Source organism: Chroicocephalus ridibundus, chromosome 1 (genome assembly GCF_963924245.1).
Source record: "Chroicocephalus ridibundus chromosome 1, bChrRid1.1, whole genome shotgun sequence".
Taxonomy (NCBI): domain Eukaryota; kingdom Metazoa; phylum Chordata; class Aves; order Charadriiformes; family Laridae; genus Chroicocephalus; species Chroicocephalus ridibundus.
Window position 1 is genome coordinate 92,772,550 of NC_086284.1, and position 21,489 is coordinate 92,794,038.

General features: G+C 41.3%; 1 protein-coding gene across 8 annotated transcripts in view; it reads right to left on the reverse strand.

Moving 5' to 3' along the window:
- The window catches only part of DMD (dystrophin), a 1,176,878-nt gene that overhangs the window by 81,668 nt on the left and 1,073,721 nt on the right, over nucleotides 1-21,489 (reverse strand). For 4 of the 8 annotated variants that reach the window (XM_063343637.1, XM_063343650.1, XM_063343627.1 and 1 more), the window contains exon 1: nucleotides 6,525-6,639. The exons of the other annotated variants lie outside the window; for them this stretch is intronic. In XM_063343637.1, the coding sequence (XP_063199707.1) occupies nucleotides 6,525-6,544 (20 nt within the window). In that variant the 5' untranslated portion in view covers nucleotides 6,545-6,639. Of the gene's footprint in view, nucleotides 1-6,524; nucleotides 6,640-21,489 lie in introns of those variants that run through there. 8 annotated transcript variants of the gene reach the window in all.

Here is a 21,489-nt window from a genome sequence, read left to right on the forward strand (position 1 = left end):
CTGCTCTCTGTTAGCAAAGACTATCGCTGCTCCTCTTCTTCCCAGGGACTCCCAGGCCCTTTCCCTTTGCCCTGGAGGTCCCTGTGCAGTGTCAGGCAGCAGAGCTATTTGGAAGCCAGGGAAAAGCTAAAGCGGGGTTATGAAACGCTGCAGTATGACTAGAATGTAAATTGGACGCTCTCTGCATTGAGGCTGGCCGTCTTCGGCTTTGCAACACAACATGTTGCCAACAGATACACAGTGTGAGAAAGCCAACACAATAAAGTGTTAGCGGGAGTAGTAGCAACTCCTGTCTCCCTAAGGTTACCCATTTTATGATTTATTTTTTTTAATGACTGCACGATCAGCTAACGTGATCACGTTTCCATTAACCTAGAAAACTTGAAAGAAAATTTTCCTTATCTGTCCTGTATCAAATAAAGTCCTGTTCATACAGAATACACTAAAAGAGGACCATGAGCATTCATAAAAAAATAAATTCTGGAACACATACATAGTGCACAGTTCCGAGCAATCACATTTGCAATTTCTGTACTTAAAAAGCAGACGTCCTGGTTCCAACACACACACACACACGCATCATCCAGGAGAAAATACGCAGGAGCGCAGGACCTGATCCCCAGGTGCTGTGGGGCTCCTGGAACACACACCTCCCAGCTCCAAGAGACTAAAACCACAGCCCAGCCAGGGGGTTGAATGCACCTGTACAACCCAACTGTGCACCGGGAGACTGATACGGCGAGGTTGTTTTAAAGAACAAACAGTCCTTGAGTTCTCTTTTCGAGGCAGCAATGCTCCCAAGTACAGCTTTACCCTTTATAGGCTAAGAAGGGGTAAAATTTCAATTAATCGCTTCAACACCACCCCTACCCAAGGGAAAAAGAAAATCATGCCATGTTTTCTTAGTATGATTTAATTTTGGTCTTAAAAGACAGGCTATTGATTTGATCCATGTGAATACTTTACTGGCCCAGTAACCTCTATGTAATCAGTAGCTTACTACATATAATATTTCCAGATTTCACTCTGTAACTGCAAGAAAGAATGAATGGGATGACATGCACTAAGCATAAGGAAAAAATGCTGCCATAGCTCTGCCCTAGTTGAGTGCAGGCTTTTAAACAAGCCCTGTCTCATCAGCCTCAGCATCCCCGCCCCTTCCTAATTCCTGCGGTGGCTGAAGGCAGCGAAAGAGGGAGGAGGACACGAGATGAGCAAAGGCAGTCTTGTTCTTTGCTCTGGTAAAAAATGAGTCGTGCTAAGGGAGGTGGTTGCAGTTGCATTCAGAAATCTGAGCCTGGGCTGGTTTTTGAAATGCAGAGACTAAGAGAGTTGGGGTTGTTCAGTCTGGAGAAAAGAAGGCTCTGGGGAGACCTTATAGTGGCCTACCAGTATCTTAAGGGGGCCTACAAGAAAGCTGGTGAGGGACTTTTTAGGATGTCGGGTAATGGTAGGTCCAGAGGCAATGGATTAAAACCAGAGATGGGACGATTCAGACTGGATGTTAGGAAGAAGATCTTCACCATGAGGGTGGTGAGGCACTGGAACGGGTTACCCAGAGAGGTGGTGGATGCCCCATCCCTGAAAGTTTTTAAGGCCAGGCTGGACGGGGCTCTGAGCAACCTGATCTAGTGGGAGATGTCCCTGCCCACGGCAGGGGGGCTGGAATTAGATGATCTTTAAGGTCCCTTCCAACCCTAACAATTCTATGATTCTATGACTGGGTAGCTTCAAGTGAAAATGTGCGGATCCAAGCCACCTGCACCCGAGCTCCTGAACTTCCTACCACGCTTGGTATGGGCAGGTTCTGCAGAGAGAATGTAGCACCAGCAGCTTTTACCATACCCGGGTATAAAGCGCATTTTTGAAGAAAACCAGAAATGGTTTCATTTACACATTGAGTCCCTAAAATCTTGGCTACCAAAAGCTTATACAACGGCAACCCAAAGGAAAAGAGGAAGGGAGCGCACCCATCTCAGAAACACCCTGTAGCCAGAGATGTCACAATTTAAGTGAACGGATTGCAGACCCAAATAAACAAACATTCAAACCCACAGACGTGGGACCACAGCTTGTTCCCACACAGTGTAAGTCCCATATCAGTAGTTGCCCAGGCATGAGCCTGGCCACCCTGGCTTGCTTCCTCACGGGCAGGTAGCCCCAAAAGTCGGGATATTCGAATAGCAACTCTACCATGGTCTGTATGCCAAATCATGTAGCAAAAATGAGAAAAAGAACTTATGAACACAGTTATGAGAAACGTCTGAAAATAATCTGCTTAATTTTCCTCTGTGAAATTAGTTTGGCAGCTCCAGGTTGCTCTATGGATAAAGCAGACGCTCCAGAGTCCACAGCTGTTAACCTGGTAGCCTTCAAAGCCACTGATTCCCCACTGAAATATTTAAAAGTCATAAATTATCTGGCAAAGGTGTATCTATACAGGATTGTGGAATCCCATGCCTGCGTTGGATAGAAGAACTTCATCTTAGATGTGGAAAACTATTATGGTTGATCACTAATCAGCATTACACCGATGAGTAATTTATTGATTTTTTTTTTATGGTAAGGACCAACCATGTATCGGTGAATTTAGTGTGTATGGTTTAAGCTTGTGGCATTTACTGATCTTCCTGAAAATACGTAACTGATTTTCCTAAGATCTTGTAAATGAAATTTCCATTGCCAAAGAAACACTGGACTCCAACTGTTTTCAGATATTTTTAATACCAGTAAGGCCAAACCACTACTCGGTGTGCTTTCCTTTCATGGTATAAGATTAATCCCCTTGGAGATGCACGTTTTGCAAGGAATGCTTTTATTCACTTCATCTGCAAGTGACTAAGGCTGAATGTGCAGGGCAGGTACACTTCCCCTCCTTTGCTTTATTTGTAAACTTAGTTGCAACTTAAGAGGAAATCCCCCTTCCTTTAGGCTATAAAAGTCAAGTGAGTAGAAGCCATACCTCTTGCCCCTGCCACCTTCCCAGCAGCGACTACCTGTGGGGCAGAGTGACCCATGCCCGGCTGCTGTGGCCACCACTGGCAACTCAGCGGAGCTCACTCAGCCTCGCACCCTGTACCAGACCCAGTGTCCATCCATCTGTCCACCTCTGCCGCTCTTGCAAGAAAAAGCAAGGGTTTTAACGGGAACTGCACTTCGGTCACTGTGATTCCTGTAGAGGTTGAGTGCCCGTACCGAGCCAGGGCAGATTTTGTTGGTACTTTACATGCAGAACACAAGAAAGCTGCAGCTATTTCGCTCCCGTTAAAAGGTGTTTGCCTCTCAACTGAACGTTTTCAGCTCGGAAAGTTATCAACGATTCCACACACAAGGGCAGCTCCAGAAAAGGTTAGATTCCATCGAGGCTATTCTTCATAAGCCTCTTTGCCATTTTCAAAGGCCATTTAATTGTGAGCTTTGGGGTTGGACCAGTGGGGGAGGATTTGTGTGTATGCCCTTATTGTGAACACCGTCTGAAGTGAAATGCCAGCTCAGCAGTTTCAGGCAGCCTCAGCCACACTTGGGAATGCTGTAGCATCCTTAATAGATCTGCAGCAAAGCCTTCGCCAGAGAGTTTCAAACTCCAGTGAACAAGACCCTTTACAGCCTGTGCAAGTCAGGAGGACACGAGAAGTGTAGCGCAAGTCCTCTTGACTGGCAGCAGCTAAAGCAGGGCAAGAATCTGTGCAGAAATAAGTACTCAGGATGCTTTTCCAACAAACCACCAATACAAAAAGGCATCAATGCACACGGCCAGTGGTTTTGCAATATTGCACACGCTCAGAGGATACATTTCTCAATTTGTCTCTACATTTAGGTCAACTAAATTGATCACTAGCTTTTACATCGTGAACAGTTTGCAACAAAGAAAAATATAAGTGGGCTCACGTGGTGTATTTTTCTCTTTCTCACCTGACTTAAGCTGCAAAGGTGGAAAGGAAATTAAAACCAGGCCTGAAAAGGAGAAGAGCAGCAATGGATAATGGTGACACCTAGGCACTGGTGTGACTGGCACGCTAAATACACTGATAATTCAGTGGGATGAAAGCATAGTCTTCATTTAATACATCCTTTGGGAACCACAGGACCACTTCATTAAGGGATGATTATATTATATTATCAAGGATAATTTTTATGTGGGGAATTCTGTCACACTATGCCTGTGTGAATTCCTCTGTTCCTGCCAACAGCAGAGATTTGTCTCTCATCGCTGTCAGCAGAGCCAATAACACACAGGATTGAAAACCTGAAGTCGAGAGATGATATCCCAACTGACACACTAGCTGAATTACAGTTCCCTTGTTATAACTTGACCAGTTTGGACAAAATAGTGTTATTTTATCTTCCTGCCTTTCACATTACTTACGAGCAACACCAGCAGCAGGAGGAATGGAGAGCAATGCTCCCCCTCACCCAAATTCCTGTAAATTCCTCCCCCCCCAACATTCCTGCATGTACCACACTGAAACATTCACAAACCTTTTAACTGTTTTTGATTGCACTTCTTCTCCCCCCCCCTTTTTTTTTTTCCGCCCAAACGTATATCTAGGATTCAGTCTCGTGTTTTCACTGCTCGGCTCCACAGTCTAGACTTTTAAGTCGCAACTGCAGAGTCCTTTTTAAACTCTTAGATCCCTCTTCATTGGTGATACCAGGGCCAGTTCTGCTGCCCCTCTCCCCTCACCCTTCGCTAGAAAATGCGACACAAACTGAACGTGCATGGAATAAGAAATTCTATCAGATAGCAATAAATAAATAATTACATACACTTACGAAAGAGCCAAAATTGAAGTAGTATTTTACAAAGCACTGGACTGATCCATTTTCAAACAACACAATTTACAATACCTCTCACCTTTTGGTTTCAAGATTAATAAAAGGTTATTCCCATCACCTTATGACTGTTGTCAAAAAGCCAAAATAAACATGATGGAGTTGTTTGGATTGTACTAAACTAACCTAAATGCAATCGAAATTGTTTGTATGAATAGACACTACTGCTCATTTAAAAGAAAAATGTTTTCAGCAGTAGATGACAGCGATTGCAAGGATGACTTAATAGTTGTCTTTTTACAGTGTTTCATTAATTCCTTTGATAAAACAAGTTACCGCTATGGAAAGTATTAGTGATGTTAAAAGGTGGCACTCCTTTGTGCTTTACAAAGGACCAGTGTTTTCATCTGTAAATCTAGAGACTACTGATCTGTGCAGAGATTATTTCTGTTTAAGCCAAGGATCAGTGTCTTTTCAGCGGGAATTTGACTTTAGCATGTTTTATTGGCTTTTGCGAGATTTATCAAGACTGCTGACGGCAGGCACCAATACATATTAGAGTTTCTTGCCGATACTGGAAATGAATAGTAGAAGAAGGGCAAATATCAACCGCCAAGCACTGAATAGTAACTCTTTTTTTCCTCCCCTCGCTGTTAAACATTTATTTTGTACGCTCTGTCACGGGCAAAGATTCCTGCTCAGCAGCGAGGGCTTGGTGAGCCACCCCCCCCCAGCTGTTACCCTCCCCTCCTCTATTTGCTTTTCAAAGCCTACCCTCTCCACTTCTGCCAAAGCAATTTCACTGCAGGCTCTTGTCAAATCCAGCCTCAAACAGCCATGGCCTCAAACAATTCCTTAGTGCTAAAAGGTCAAAGATCCCACACAGAACCATGTTTCTCGTTTCCTCGGCTCTGTAGGCATAACGCCTGCAAAAAACCCTTCTCAGCCCAACTTCAGCTTAAGGTGAGGACTGGGGACGCTGCTGGCGTCCCAGCCTGCAAGGTGTTTTACAATAGCTATTAAAAGACAATATAACGTACCAGCAAGAAATATAGCGCTCACAGTGCGGTAGCCCAGAGGGAATCCCCTCCCGGCTTCTTCTGCCTGTTCACTTGAAAGATTATTTCTAAGCATGAAATCACCGGGAAAAGTAATACATCTCTAAGCACGTTTGTTTTGAGGAATTCTATTAAAGTTCACGCCTGAACCAAGTTCTGAGACAGGCTCCGCGCTATACAGGTAACGTCTTACCGCACCGCGCTCTCCCTTAAAACCCGAGGAACAAACGCCAAAGAGCCAATTCCCATCCTTTGCGGCGCCTCCCGGGCGCACCCCGCACCGCCGGCGCGGCCACAGATTCCCCGTCCCGACGCCGGGGTCTCGCCCTGCCAGCCCGCGCCCGCCCGGGTCAGCCCCACGCGTGTCCGCCACCTCCCACCGCCATCTCCTACGTGTTCCAACCAGACACGGCCAGCCCGGGAGGGGAAAGGCGCGGGGTTAGGCGCCGTTCCGAGTTCCCAGAGGAAATCGGGCAGCGAGATCACCTTTTCGCCGCAATAAATGAAAGCTACGGCCGCTCCCCCCCACCCCACCCCGGTCCATCAGCCGGGGCTCAGCCACGCTGCTCCCCACCTTCCCCGGGCGGGAGAATGACCGCGGCCGCTACGGGGAGCCCCCGCGCCCCCATCCCCGACCCGTCCCGACCCCGTTCCCGTCCCGCCGACACCTGCCGCTCCCCGCGGCCCCCTCACCCCTTGAGCTGCTCCCTCATGGCGGCGGCTGCTAGTGCTAGTGCTGGTGCTGCTGCTCGGCGGAGGCAGAATCAGCGCGGCCGCCCAGCGCCGCTGCGGCCGCCCCGACGGCGGGGAGGGAGGGAGGGAGGGAGGGGGCGGTGCTCCCCCGCCCCGCCCCGCCCCCGCCCGGCGGCGGAGCCGGCTCGGCGGGGAGCGCACAGAAGACCCCCCTATTCCCTCCCCCGAACCCCCTGCATCCCCCCCGAACCCCCTCCATTCCCTCCCCCGAGCATCCCTTACCCCCCTCCATCACCTCGGCCCGGGGCGTGAGAGGGCACCTCGCCCCCTCCCCTGCCCTCACCTGGGCCCGTCGCATCTCTTTGGGCGGTGGTTTGAGGAAGCCCTCGGGCCTTCCCTCGACTTTTTTTGGCGTTTTTTTTGTTTGTTTATGGTTTGGGGTGGGGGGTTGGGGTTTTTTTTTTTGTTTGGTTTTGGGTTTTTTTTGGCGGGGGGTTTGGGTTCTTTGCGCTCCCCTGGGCAGACGGGTACACTCGGAGGGCTGGCGAAGCAGTTCGCCTTCAGCAGGCTCGGGGGAAGAAAATTTAATTAAAATACGCACCGAAGCTGGGGTGGATTTGAAATAGGCCTGAACGTGGGGTTTCGCTTGGCAGCTGTTAATTTCAGCCCTTAAAATGCTGAGTGGTTTATCTGTGAGTGAAATCGGGTAATTTCATTTCTAAGGACTTGCCTTGGCCTCGCTGGGAAGGACGAGATTCTCCCTCGGAATTTTCAGAGCAGAAGAAATAGTTCTGCTCATGCTGAGTAACTGTCGCAACGTTTCTTTGTATCAATTCCTACTTAATATTCAGTACACAAATAAAAGCTAACAATCTCCTTTTAGTGTCACAAGCGTTTCAAATCAGTGCAGCCAGTCTGCTCTCGGGCAAGTTTTCCATCTACATCCTTTATTCATTAAAATAGTGCTGCGTACAGAGCCCAGTCCTTCACACAACTCAGTAGTTTTTCAAGCCTCAAGACTGTGCTTTCTTGGAGAAGCCACACAAAAGGGTGCCTTTCAAATGTACAAAAGTCATCCCTGTTTTTACACTGGGAAGATGCAGGGCTAGAAGCATGGAAAATTCACCTCAGCCATAGTTCCCATACCACAGGTATATCCCATAGACCGCTCTCCTGTTCCACACGATGCTGGTAAGCCCTGAACTTGGTAGTTTTTATCCTAAGCGCTAGGATCCCTTAAGGCTCCAGGTAGCTGGGTTAGCTGACTTTATGAAAAGCTCAACAAGCAGTTCAAGGAAAGCCCTCATGTTTTTTTCTAGAACCACTAAAAGCGTAAGATGCTCAAGTTTCAAGCCCTCAGCCCCCCAAACATAAAACCTAGTGGAATTCAATGTTAAATTCTCACAGTTTCTAGACAATTCAATTTGTTTTAAAAGGTCTAATTCACAGTTTTCAGTTACCTGTGATTTACAACAGTACCCCAACACGCAAAGAAAAGAGGATTCATTTTTGTGGAAACATAAATCACTATGTTAAGGCTTATTAGATAGACCCTGTGAGAATCTTCCATTTACTTCAGTGGACCTGGTATTAGATCAACTGGTGTTCCAGATAGCTTAGTGTTGAGGCAAACGAACTGGCCGAAGGCTGCCAATTGTGTTACATCAACAACCTCATCTTTTCACATCTTTAGCTAAGTTTTAAGAAGTGAGACAGCTCTCTTGAAGTCTTTAAAATAGGATGTTTAGCATATTGCTTGGGAGGAACCTCACGGTCTATTACAAAGAGAGAGCAGCTGCCCGTGTCATACAAAGGGACTCGGCATAGCCAGAAGCCTGCCGTTTCGCACCAAAAATGGTTTGTTTTCCTTCAAGAAGTATCTAGTACTGACACCCCCGATACACATTCCTTCAATTTTTACTGTTGCTGGAGCTTCCTGGTCTGCCTTAACAGAAGCTTGATGCTGCTATTATCACGTTGGTCTTCTTTCCCATACAATAGTGCCAAGTAATAAGAATTTTAAAACCAGTCTGAATTTCTCATACTTTGCATAATCTTCTTTCTCCATGAGTTACAAATAAAGCACTGTATTCAATTAGACTCACAGCAGGTGAAAACCCCAATTAGTGAATCCATTTTCTTGGCTTTTTTTCCTTACCTTACACCCACACACCATTTTTTTTTTTTAAACAATGAAGGGGAACTCTGAGTCATTCCGCAATTGAAAAGCAAATTAACCCTTTGATCTCCAAAATCAAACTATTACCCACTCAAGAACGTCCAAGGGAAAACAAGAATGTTGAAGGATTAAAGGATTAAGGCCTATTGACTTTATAATTTGATTTTATATAAAAAAATCTATTTAATGTAGTTCTGATTGTTGTCTCCAAATTCACAAAAGCTTTTAGCTGTTTTGACTGACCTCAAAATTATACTTTTGCTGTATAATGTACGCAAGTAATACCACTCTTATTCAAAATTATTTTTAAACAACCTATAATTTATTACAAAAATATATTTTGTTTGCAGTGTAAATGGTTACTGCCTTTGGCACTTGTAACTGAAGCCAATCTTTATGCCATACTTAATTTTAAGCCACTTATTTGATAAAAGACAGTCTTCTTCCTGTAGAAAATAAAACAGCTTTACAGAGTAAGCAGAATTTTAATTCCCTGTGGTGTTTTTCTTATCCAAGGGATATTCAGGCAATTTGTGCACCTACACAGAGACCTTAATCAGAAGGAGAACGGTGTTTATTTCTTTTATACTATAAGTTTTGTCCTGGACTATATCTAATCAAGTTATCTGTCTCTTCAACATTTAACAACACCAGGTGCTTAAGGGGAAATCACAGCCCCCTAATAAATGAGAGATACTAATTACAGGCTGGCTTATTACCTCAAAAACTTTTCTAAGAGAAAAAATAAAAAGATGAAGTGGATTTTCAGGTAGTCTGACTGCACTGTTTGCTGCCCAAGTGGTTACTGGTAGCTGTGCATTTGAGAAACCTCATTTTTCAATTTTAAGATGTACTTCTATGATTCTATGATTCTCAGAATGTTGTCCCTTTACTGTGGGGAAAGAGCCACAGACATACACACATTAAAAATAATAATATGAAGATAAAATAACTGACTTTTTAGTAATATTGTTTGAGTATAAATCTTCATAGGTTCCATGAAGGAGATCAGCATCACTACTCCATGTTACAGACAGACAGGAAACCTGAACGCAGAAATGGGTAGGGCCTTTTCTAAAACCGCTTCGTGGGGCAGACATTAAGCGCACAAGTATTTTTGCTTGTAAGTTTAGCACTTTATGAGTTAGAAAACTAAAGAGACACTTCTGTAATTTTACTGTCATTGGAAGTGAAGATACAACATTTCCCTACTAACTCAGTCCTGCTTCCATAGTTGTGTGAAGCGTGTGGTCCTCCTCGTAAGCGTGGCTTTACTACTTCTCCGTTATCTGGGTAGTGGATTAGCAACGCTTGCCTCGCATATAAGAAGATGCTGCGGAGCCCTGTGTCGGGCTGGCTAATCCGTTATGCTGTTTGAGTCTATTTTCTTTTTCTTGGTATAAATAAATACTAAGAATCACTTGGGATGGCACGGTGACACTTTCCTGGATCAACTGTCTTAAATATGCTTCAAGGGCTGACACCTCCAGGATTTTTTCAGTATTTGTTGATAGCTCTCTCAGAAGAGCCAAGAAGAGAATAGTAGTTTGGATGCTGCTGGTTTGGGCTTTTTTTTGGGCTGTTTGCACATTACCACCAGAAGCACATTAAAATACTGTAAATGCAATGAAGAGAATAGTTTCAAAATTCTGCATACATTTCCCCCAACATTGCACTGTAAGTTAAAGACCTACTAAAACATTCATAGCTCTGTGCACTTACAATCAGTTACTTGCACCATGGTTGAGTCGGAGAAGGAGCGCACCCCTGCCCGTCCAGAGGCGAACCCAATCTGTGTCCTGCATGAAGGGAGATCAGCAGGTGCTGCTTCTCACACAGGGCTCGTTCTCCACACTGTAAGGCCGCCGCGAAACCGGCAAGCGGAGCTCACAAGAATTTACCTGACGTGTTTCACTGAGATGCTCTTGGAATAGTCAGAGTAGGAAAAGGAATCCTTATTCTTTTTTTTTTTTTTTTTAATAAAACTAATTCTGCAGTAAATACTACAGAGCTTGCAGCAATTTAATGCGCAGCATGGGAAGTATTGGTACGCAGCACGTGTGACATGAGTATGTCTGTCCCTGGCGAATGCATAAAAGCACAACCTCCACGTTCCTTCGGGCTGTACGTGCTTTTACTATTGTAAAGTCACCTGATTAAAACTGAAATCTTAGTCACCCTACACGATGAGTATCACGGAGCCTCGGGAGCAGTCTGTGTGTGCCTCGTGTCGCGCTGCATTGTGTGCTGTTGATAAAAGATGAATGAGAGGGTGCCTGTCATTTTGGATATATTAGATATACATATGAATTTCACCCTGTTGAAATCTTGGAAAGGCTAATTTGGAGAGGCTATGTTTATTTTTTAAGCTGGCAGTGACAATTTAGACGCCCAGCGATAGCAGAGTGTGTGTTCAGTCAGACTGCCAGGTGTACGACCCTGCAAAGAGGACCAGAGCAAGACAGAGATCAAGTATGATTACGTGCATCGCTGGATGCGGTGGATGGCACATCCAGGTTCCACCAGGGTTACAAGATCTTACAGTATGCACCTGGAAATACCAAAAGCTCTTTTCTCCCTTCCATACCAAACCACAAGAAATAAAGAAATTTAAGAAAGGAACAACCCCTACTCTTCCAGGATGGAGACTAATTGGAGTGTGAATAGTCCTTAGAATGGGAAGATAAAAAAGCAAAATGCTGGCAAAACGCTAGATAGCTAAAAGTATTTAAAAAATGCTCAGAGGTAAGACTTTCGGAAAGCTAACAAAAAACCCCAACAAACCTATAAAAAAAGACTTAAGATCTTCCAGCAGAAAACTTATGCGAAGCAAAACTGCTTGCTGATCTTTACAATATACAAATAAAACTTGAAAAATAATAATTATACCATAGTAAATTCTTGGTTTGAGGAATCTGTATTGGCAAAATGAATGGTTATCATTTCAGGGAGTAAGGTTGCGAAAAAATACAGTTTAATAAGGATAAATTAAACAAAACAATGAAGGCTGACTCCATTTCTTTTCTTTATGAGCCCAGTTAGAAATAAATTACTGTTTTGCATCCCGGGGGATTAAAATAAGCAGGAATTCATAAACCCTGGAAGCGGTCGAGGCCAGGTTGGATGGGGCTTTGAGCATCCTGGTCTAGTGGGAGGTGTCCCTGCCCATGGCAGGAGGTTGGAAGTAGGTGGTCTCTAAGGAGATGGTCTCTAAGGTCCCTTCCAACCCAAACCATTCTATGATCCTATGATAACTCTCTTGCTCGCTGACTGTCTTTTCACCAATATTTCTTTCCATGCATAACATTACGTGTTGCAAACACAAAAGTGGGCTTCCCAAGTCATTAACTTCTCTACTGTTTCCTATCAATGTATAGATCTCAATAGCAAGAAACCCTGCATCTTGCAGTCCTACTCAGGGCTCAGAAAGTCTGATGATAGCTACTGGTCACCATGTATTCCCGGTCCCTGACAAACAGCGCTCTCTTCCAAAGTCTTCCACAGACATTAAAGGAGAAGCATGCCTCCCTTTTTTAATAATTTACTTTTTGGTTGCATTCCATAAAATATGTATCTTTGACACTATCAAATCTTTTTTTATGACTAATATCATACAAACCAAAATTTTTTTTTTCTTTCGTTGAGGACTTTTTTTCCAAATGTCCCTACGCAAATATTATCTAGAAGAGAAAATATTCATTTGGGAAAAAAAGCCACTTAGATCATGCTAGGAGATTACATACTGGGATGTTGCAATGCTAAGGATGCACATAGTTAGCAGAAGAAGGGGACAATGAAATCTATTGTATTTCATGACAGCTATACACAGGCAAGTTCCCAATCAGACCACTAGGTAGGCAAACTTTTCACCTTTGAATTAACATACTCATTTTTCGGTGTCTATATTTTAGCAATGGATGCTTTGCTGTGTTCTCACAGGGCTTGTAGTTTTTGTTGTTTAAAATACACTTCGAACCTGTCGTAACTACCATATTGTTTCCTCAACGATTATAATATACTATCCATAACATAATATATAATTATAACAACAAGAGGCCCTGCCTATTTTTATGTACACACTAGGTTTTTTCCATCATCTTCCCAAATACGTCGAGGTTGTTTACCTTAGCAAATATGATAAGTTTGAGGTCTACTCCTAACCTTTCCCCTAGATTGGGCCACACAGAGCCCTGATGCAAGAAAGGGATGGTTCTCCTTCCCTGGTAAATCAAACTTGTGCTGATTTAGCTTCAAAACTGGAGAGTCTTTAGCTTCTCCCAATACCCTGGTGTTACAAAAGCAAAGCTTCGTCTTCCTGCATAGATGATTGCTTTGCCCTCTCCTCCTAAATGATTTATGTGGGGATCCAGAAATCAGAGGGAAGTGCAGCACTGCACCTGGGGAAGGAACCAGCCTGGAGAAGTTAATGGGAGGAGGGAGCAGCTATACCTAACTCGCCTCACCAGTAATTCCATCCAGGCTAACTCCTTCATCTGATCCAGGTGACATTTCTCATGGCTTATTTGCATAGAAATGCAGCTTCAGCTTTAGGGTTGTGCAACTATTCCCAAGCCGAGGTCAGACTTGGTAACAGCAGGAAAAAAGTTCTGGGAAGAAAACGTTTCTCATCTGCCATTTCTGAAATCAAAACTTTTTCTTTCATTTCAAAGCAATATTCTATGAAAAAATGTGCTTTAAGTTGACTACGAAGCGAGGTAACTGTTCATATAGCTCTGGCAGTGTCCTTTAATGGCAAGTGGGAACAGTCTCATCTTGTTGATGCCAGTAAAACAAAATATAGCCATACAGACCCCTACTTTAACTGGTGCTCCCAGAGACGGATGAATCAGTATCAGCTACCATGGTGCCATGTCCTAGGGTATGGATATTATTATTATTATCCTAGTTGAATCTAAACGTATGTTAGCGCTGAAATACTTCAATAAAGAGCGATACAAAGGAATTTTGAGGTAAGATGAGAATTGTTTCTTAGCTAAGTGTAAGAAAAGGATTTCATTCAAGTCTCCTGTGGCAAGTTCAAGCATTTAGACTTTGGCCCATGCTTCACATAATTCCAGACAGCTTCTGCTCTTTCCATTTACTTAACTATAATATGGGTCTTCCTGAAAAAGTAGTCCTCCCAGCTTTTGCATTTCGGTATCTTTGTGTAGCTCCTTCTGTCTCTGGCACAGGAACTGGCAGTTAATTCAGGAAAGAATCCTCTGTACACTAGCTGATAGAAAAAAAGTGTTGCTAAACTATATTGCACAGTTTAAACTTTATGTTTAACTAAGTCTAATAATGGGAAGACATTGAATAGAACTCAATGTCTAGGTATACTTTCAGTATTTCGTATGTTTGAATTGAGCCAAACCTCTCAAAGTACACCTCAACAAGGCTTCAAATAGCTTGCAGTTCTACCGGCATGCTTACATTCGGTTCTCTAATCTCTGTTATTAAACAGAAAATGGGATCTCTTTGATAGTGAAAGAATAAACCTGCAAAATGAAGATTGCCTTTCTAGCAACATAGCCGAATTCACCGTGAAAAACTTGCCGTGAAATTCAGAGATGCCTTGTCTACACAAGGCAAAGAGCCTTGACGTTTATGGCCAAAGGTACACAGATGACTTTTAGGACCTACCGTAGTCCCCTTATTAAACCAATGAAAATAGTAATTGTGTAGAGCTCAGAATCAGTCCAAATAATTTTTTTTTCTTTCTATACTGAGCATTTTTCCACATCAAACTAATCAAACAATTTCCAAATTTGTATTTGGAACTATTTTCTTTGTCTTTAAGAAATTGCTTTCAAAAGTGCAACCTAAGTCCTGAAAAATCCACACAGCCCTAAAATATTAAGGATTTAAACCTCGGTTATGGGACATATAAATGTTCTTAGACCCCTGCTGCTACATTAACTCCCCATAACACATTATCAGAAATGTCAACCTACTTTTCTACCATATCAACATCTTCAGCTTTTCTAAAATAGTCCAGACTTGAAGCAGAAATTTTTATTGTTAGGACTAAGCAGAGTTACCCATCTTTATCATCTCCCTCACCACATGACACAGAATGCCAGATTATTTTAGAAGTTCAAAATACCTAATTCCATAGTATCAGTCATATGAAACATCACACAGTTTTTTGTCACCTTTCTCTCAGGAAAAAAAAACGTATTGAATTTAACCAAGATTTCTCTGTATCTACACAGTACACTACAAATGCAGAGTATGCACAGGATCCAAACCATTTGTTTATTTAATAGTTGGAATTTTATGCTGTCATAAATTTAACAGACATAGATAATATATTACCCACTGTGTAGAAGATGATTTTCTGAGTGTCCTTAAAGTTAGAAAGAAGGATCATCTAAACTCACACCTCCTGTCTTAGAAAACATTACAACTGTTTGAGCATTCATCCTTGATTCCAAAATAAGGAAATCAGTCTGTCATATTAAGAAAACATGGTGGTGTTTTAAATTATCATTCTTCTCTTGAGGTAATTTTTTTTCCTTCAATTACTATCAACAGCTCTGGCCTGTGGTTGCCAGCTTTAGAACCAAATGCCATTTTGCAAACAATTAGCACCACTTCAGTTAATGTCTTTACAATAATACGCATCAGCCAAGGCGAAAATAAAAAAAAAAAGAACTTCAACCTTACTTTTAAAATAAAAACTGGGTTAAGATATGTGGTGTCTAAATACTTTTGTACTTTAGTAATGAAACATATGTTTGCTTATGGACATTATACTTTTTATCAGTATTTGGAAATGAATCTCTTGTTATTTTTCCATAGTTTTGTTGCTGCTGTTGCTCTTATTTCTTGTTCTTAAAAATCCGCAGTCATTATTTCTCAAATTATTATCCTTTCACCCATATCGCCCAATTTGTTCTGTTTTTAGGGTAACTAACAGAGCAAATAATTTATTATGGATAAAAATAAATTTGCAAAGATTTGCAGAAACTGACAGAGTTAAGAATTTTGCCAAATAGACCCCAAGGAGGGAGTGAAGGATTAGACCCCATCTAATCCACTGGTTTTATCAAATCAGTGTTTTTAATACTGAACTAAAACCTTCAGAGAGTTTTATTTTTAGCAGCTTGCCATACCGAGTATTCGTCTGGCTTTATTCTAAGAATTACAATTTAGGAATCAAAGAGAAGAAACATATTTCTTGTTTGTCAGTAAGGTATCAGCATTAAAAGTCTTCCATGCCCCCCCCAATAAATATAATACTTTTTTTTTTTACTTTATTCCATATTTTTATTATTTTTCTGTTAATTTTCATAGTAAATATTATACTTCGCTGAAGCTAGTGAGTATTTTAAAATTTTAAAAGGAATTATATGCAATGAAAACGATCACTTGGTGATGGGAGTGCACTCTGTTGGCTCAGAGATGAAGTGACCGTTTTTGATAGTTATTTCCATGTCAACATCGTAAATGAAACTTGCTAGCAATTTGGAGAAAACAAGTAAGACCAGTAGGACTACATCTGTGCTGCCATTTAATCAAATTATTTAGTCTATGGAATAGCCAAGAGAGATCAGTTCTCCAAATGTGACAATATTTTGGTTATTCGGACTTTCTAGCGGCACTTTATCTTACATCTACACTGCTATCTGTGTCTGCCCTGAGCATAACAGTCACCTCTTGGGCCAAATTTCACACAGTGACTCTTGTTCATCCTGCTGAGAGCTGGAATGCTTTAAAGCAGACTGGCCGTGGTACTCTACTTCCCACTCAGTGCCCCTGCAGACCTAAGGCATGATTTTATTTACATATACGTATATATAAAATATTTTAAAAAATATTTTCTTTTTTTTTTTTTTCTTTTTCATTTCAAATTGTGTGACCTAATGTGGGAGTTGTTGCAGCCCAATTACTGCAACAACCACAGTATCTTTTTGAAACTAGTTGGGCCTGTCCTTGCAGAATAAATCCATCACATCAAATGGCGAAAACATCTCCCTACATTAGAGGAACCAGGAGAGTTCTAGATCAGCTCAAACCCCCGTGATTTAAAATGCCATGCAGTAGAATACAGTCACGAGTGCTTTGCTGTGCTAGATCCTCAAGTTTTCTTGATGAGCCTACCAAAGAAATCAGCTGGTAATCAAAGTAATTATTTTTAAGTAGCGGATTTTCTATCCAGAAAGCAACTCATTTGACAAACCCAAGTCACTACCAACAAAGAACAGCCATATCATAATTTCTTTTAAAGTGTGCCAAATGCTTTATATGCAATTTCCAAAGTTTGCAGCAGTCAAATTTTCTAAGGAGAAACAACTACTATTTCCATTCAAAACCTTTGTAAGCTGACACAATTTTTGACGGAGTTAACCAACTGAAGAAGCACATACCAGCAGAGCAGCTGGCCTCTCATTGCATTTCTTTCTTAAAGTTTCATTATCAATAAAGGAATGGTTTAGGTAGCAATTTCTATAAGAAACTGGGAAAAGGTAGGACTTAGAAGAATACTGAGCTGCTCTCTTGGACTCCACTGTATTCACAATCACTACAGCACCTTGCCAAGTTTGTAAATGGCAAAAGCAGAGTGTGCAATGACAATGCTCTAAACCTTTTAGTGCATCGCAAACTACGTACTGAGCTGAGTTTTACTTCCAGACAAAATTCTGGCACCATTCCTTAGTGAGTACAGGTTGTTCTCGCATTGGCAGACTATCCCATTCTCTCACGTAAAACAATCTGATGGATTTTTAATTTCATGGGTTTGCTTGTTCCTAGATGGGCACAGTTTATATAAATCAGTTCCAGCCACCAACTCCAGCACTGAAAAAGACAGTTCTTATTTTCTTAATTTAGGTCATTATGCTGGAATTATATTTTTCCCTACTTTGTCTCTTTGTGCAATTTGCAATTAAGAGGATAATTTAAAATACCCTTTACAGAACAATTTAAGTGTCTATTCTATAGCTTTCCTCTAACTCAACATTTAATAAAGTGCTAAGTTTGACATTACATAATTTGGTGAGAAATTTAGCACTGAATTTCAGTGAATACAAGATAAAGCACGCCGTCTGACAAAAATACCTACTCATAAGCAATGCAGCACTATTCTACGCTATTATTCTTATATATTGTGTAAATATTAATGGTTTCAATAATGCCTTTCTATAGACAGGGTTTGGTCTGATCCTCCCAGCCTTGAAACAATCAGACTGACCACAAGTAAGCACAGGGAATTTGAACAGTAATATGAATACTAAATTACTGAAAATACTACAGCACCAACCTTAGATTGCTGTATATATGGAAGAGCAGAATTGAGATTGCTGTTTTTAAGGAACTCTTCAAGATTATTTCATTGGTAAAACAAATTTTTGGTCTTTACTGCAGCACGAAGGCATAATGCAGCTTTAGAATGAGGAGTGCATGTAGAAACAAGGGGAACTTAAAGCCTAAGCGCATTTTCTGTCAGCTAATACCTTAACCTAAAAGGATCATCTGGTCAGTAATTTACACTTTACGTGGTGTAAACTAAAAAAGAAGTTAACAACAGCTGCATCTTTTGCAAGCACAGGAATAGGACAAAGGTGGATAGGGAAGTGGTGGGTATACAGTATAATAACTTCCAGCTGGTATATCATCTGTCTACTGGTAGGTATGTTGAAATAAATAAATGATCAAAAATAATCTAATTAAAAAAAAAGATCAGCAAAGTCAGGATGAGTTTTTGGAAATAAAATAAGACTTTCCAACACAAGTGATATGAAAGCAGCAAGATGATTAAAATGCAGGTTCTTATTTATTATACATTAGGTAGATCAAAGCTGCTCAGTGATAACAAGGCACTGATCGGGGGTTGCCACCTGTTTGGTCTCGCTTGCAATGGGAATCTGTTCGATGAAGCTGTGTTAAAGGCTGTCAGTATGTATTACACTTATGAACAGTTTACACTAAAAAAACCAAAACTATTCTTATTTTGCTGAAGAGATTTACTCATTATTCACCAACACATATGTTACTTTCTTAGTACATACAAAAAGGAAATTCCTTATAATTCAAGAAGGTTTCTGAAGGTAAACGCTCTTACTTGAGGCACATCACATACTTCTTTTGAGATAGTGGCAAAAAGACCTGAAGAGTGCAAAATTAGAATATAGTTGAGCTGTGGTTTCGGAGAGTGCTGAGCCTTGCAGCAGGCTGAGCTCAGAGAAGAAAGATCGTGGCAAGCAAATTATCCAGGAAAACTAAAAATCTGGAGAACAGGGCAAGAGGTAGTTTTCTAGATGGGTTTTTTTTGTTGTTTGTCTCTTTTGTCTAACTTCTCCACAAAGAATAGGAAAGCTGTGATTTACGGAGAGTGTGTGGGTGTAAATGTCTAACAATTATTGGGACGATCTACTAAAGAGAGAATTGAGGAAAGCTGAAAATCTGCAAGATGCAACAGGACAAGGCACGGCAGCGATGATCTTGTCAGTGTCCTTGAAACTTGCTGCAGGTCTGGGAAAACAGATGAGCAGAACTTGAGCCTGCAGATGCCAGAGCAACACTGTGCTCTCAGGACTTTAAATGAATGTTTGTAGGAGATGAAGTTACACATAACAAAAAGAAAAAGGAAGAGTGAGTAAGAGTCAGAAAGATGTGTTTAAAGTCAGCGGAAATTTAATTTGGGTCTATAAAACTGGGGGGAGAAGTTGATAAGTACTTTAAAAACCACGTGTACTGAAGGAGAATTGTTCATGAGGTCTCCGGGTGTTATAAGTACATGCCGTTGCCCAAAACCAACGAAGGAACTGACACAGGAGAAAGGAGTCCCACTGGCTGACTTGATCCAAACTGAAGAGGACTGTTGCGAGGGCACACGATGTGGGCATACCCACACGGGCGAGTTTGATAAAGAATTCACAGTGACAGACTCTTTTCCTCTCCTTATTTCTAGAATAGTGAACAAATGCCCCAAAGCAAAGCAGTGCTGAGGGGTTTGTATGTGGTTTTCTCATGAGAAAACTGTACAGATACAGATTCGCGTTTTGCCAGCAGCAAATGTTTATTCCACAATACTTTGGGCACTGATGTGCAAAACCATGATATATGAGAAGAAATGCGAAGAGCCAGATTCTGGTCCCTTTTAAGCTGTTAAAAAATAAGAAATAACTCTGCTGAAATCAATGAGCGTCTCTCTCAATCCATGCGAGCTGCTTTCGATGCAGAACTAAAATTTTATTTCCAAACTTCTGCCACTAAGCCCGATGGGAGCCTAAACTGCCCCCACCATAACTTGGAATCCTCTGTAGGTTGTTCTGCTCATTTCAAGATGGTTACAGTGTCAATAAATATTTATTCCTCCCTCAAACTGGAAAGAGGAGAAGAAATAAAAGCATACGAAAGCAACCACTAACATGTAAGGACCATATTAGCAAGGTTTTCATTGCTTTTGTGCCATTGGACAATTAAAATAGTGGAAAAGTAGATGAATGAGGAATGTGCAGGACAAAATACTGGTCAAATATGAAGATACAGAACACCACCTGCAACTGAACAGTCTGCTAAGTGTTTTAAATTGTCTGGTAATGTCACAGCAGTACTAAAAGAATAAGCACTTCCATTAACAGGCAGTAATTAAAAGAACATATAAGGTGAGTGCACCTATGGTCAGAAAGATAATCTCTTGGTGTTTTTTGTTTATGCTTCTAGTGATGGTTTATGTCAAAATAGCTCATTTCAGAAGTCCAAAGTTCAAACCAGTATTTAGAAAAGGTGGTGAGCTCATCAGTAAGAGACCTTCGAGAATCATTTTTTTAACCTCTAATTTTCAGGTGATACTTAAAATAAACTGAAATATAGAGATAAAATATGCTTTTCAACAACTGTGTCCTAGCGGCTAAAATGCTCTCACTGGCAGAAATCTGGAAGGTATTTCCTTCTAAACACTGAAGTAAAATTTCAAGATGCCTTTATTCCAAATTACTTGCACTAAAAGTTTATAGATGGAGAAATAAAAATGTGGTTTAGGTTTAGTAGTTCTAACTCTTTTTCTTCTTCCTATTTTTTTATTCCTGTAATCATTGACATTCCCAGCTACAAAATACATAGTCTGCTACACTCAGGAAAACAGCTGCAAACCACTTATTTCCACTCTCCGGGGTTTCCATAGGTTGAAGCTGGGTGTGATTTTGAAGAAGATTAAGATATGAAACAAAACATGGAGGATATTTTGTTTGCTTACTTCTGCTTCCAGAGTTGACTCTTTAGATGGGAAATCTGCAACTAGTATAGTGGATCTGAAATCCATACTCACCGATGTGCGTCTCCTTCTGTATTTCTAGACCAAACACAGAAACATCTTCAACAAAGAACAGCTTCAGTAGCTTTTTCAAGGACATGCACAAGTAGAAAGTATATACACATATATTTTGGAAAATGCAGCGTTTACCCATTTTGGATAAGTAAGAAACTGGTATTTTCCTCTTATTTGCCACAACACTGCTCAAGTGTCTGTCCCTGAGTTAATGGAGTCTGGAATGGAAAACAGTAATCTGTCACTGATTCTTCCCAGAAACGGCCTCTCTGCCTGTCATTATTACAATAAACAACGCTTTAAAAGCCTTGCAATTTAGGTAAATCATTTTAATGAAGTTATAGTTCAATGCTTGTAAAGAGCTAATAATTTAAAAAGATCTCCAAAGTTGATTTAAAAACATGTAGGTTGCTTGATGATTATAAGATTCAGCATTGCAAGAAACTAGTATGGAACTTACTCAGTTACAACGCAGCTTGCTTAGACAGAATGCCAGGGTCATGAAACCTTTC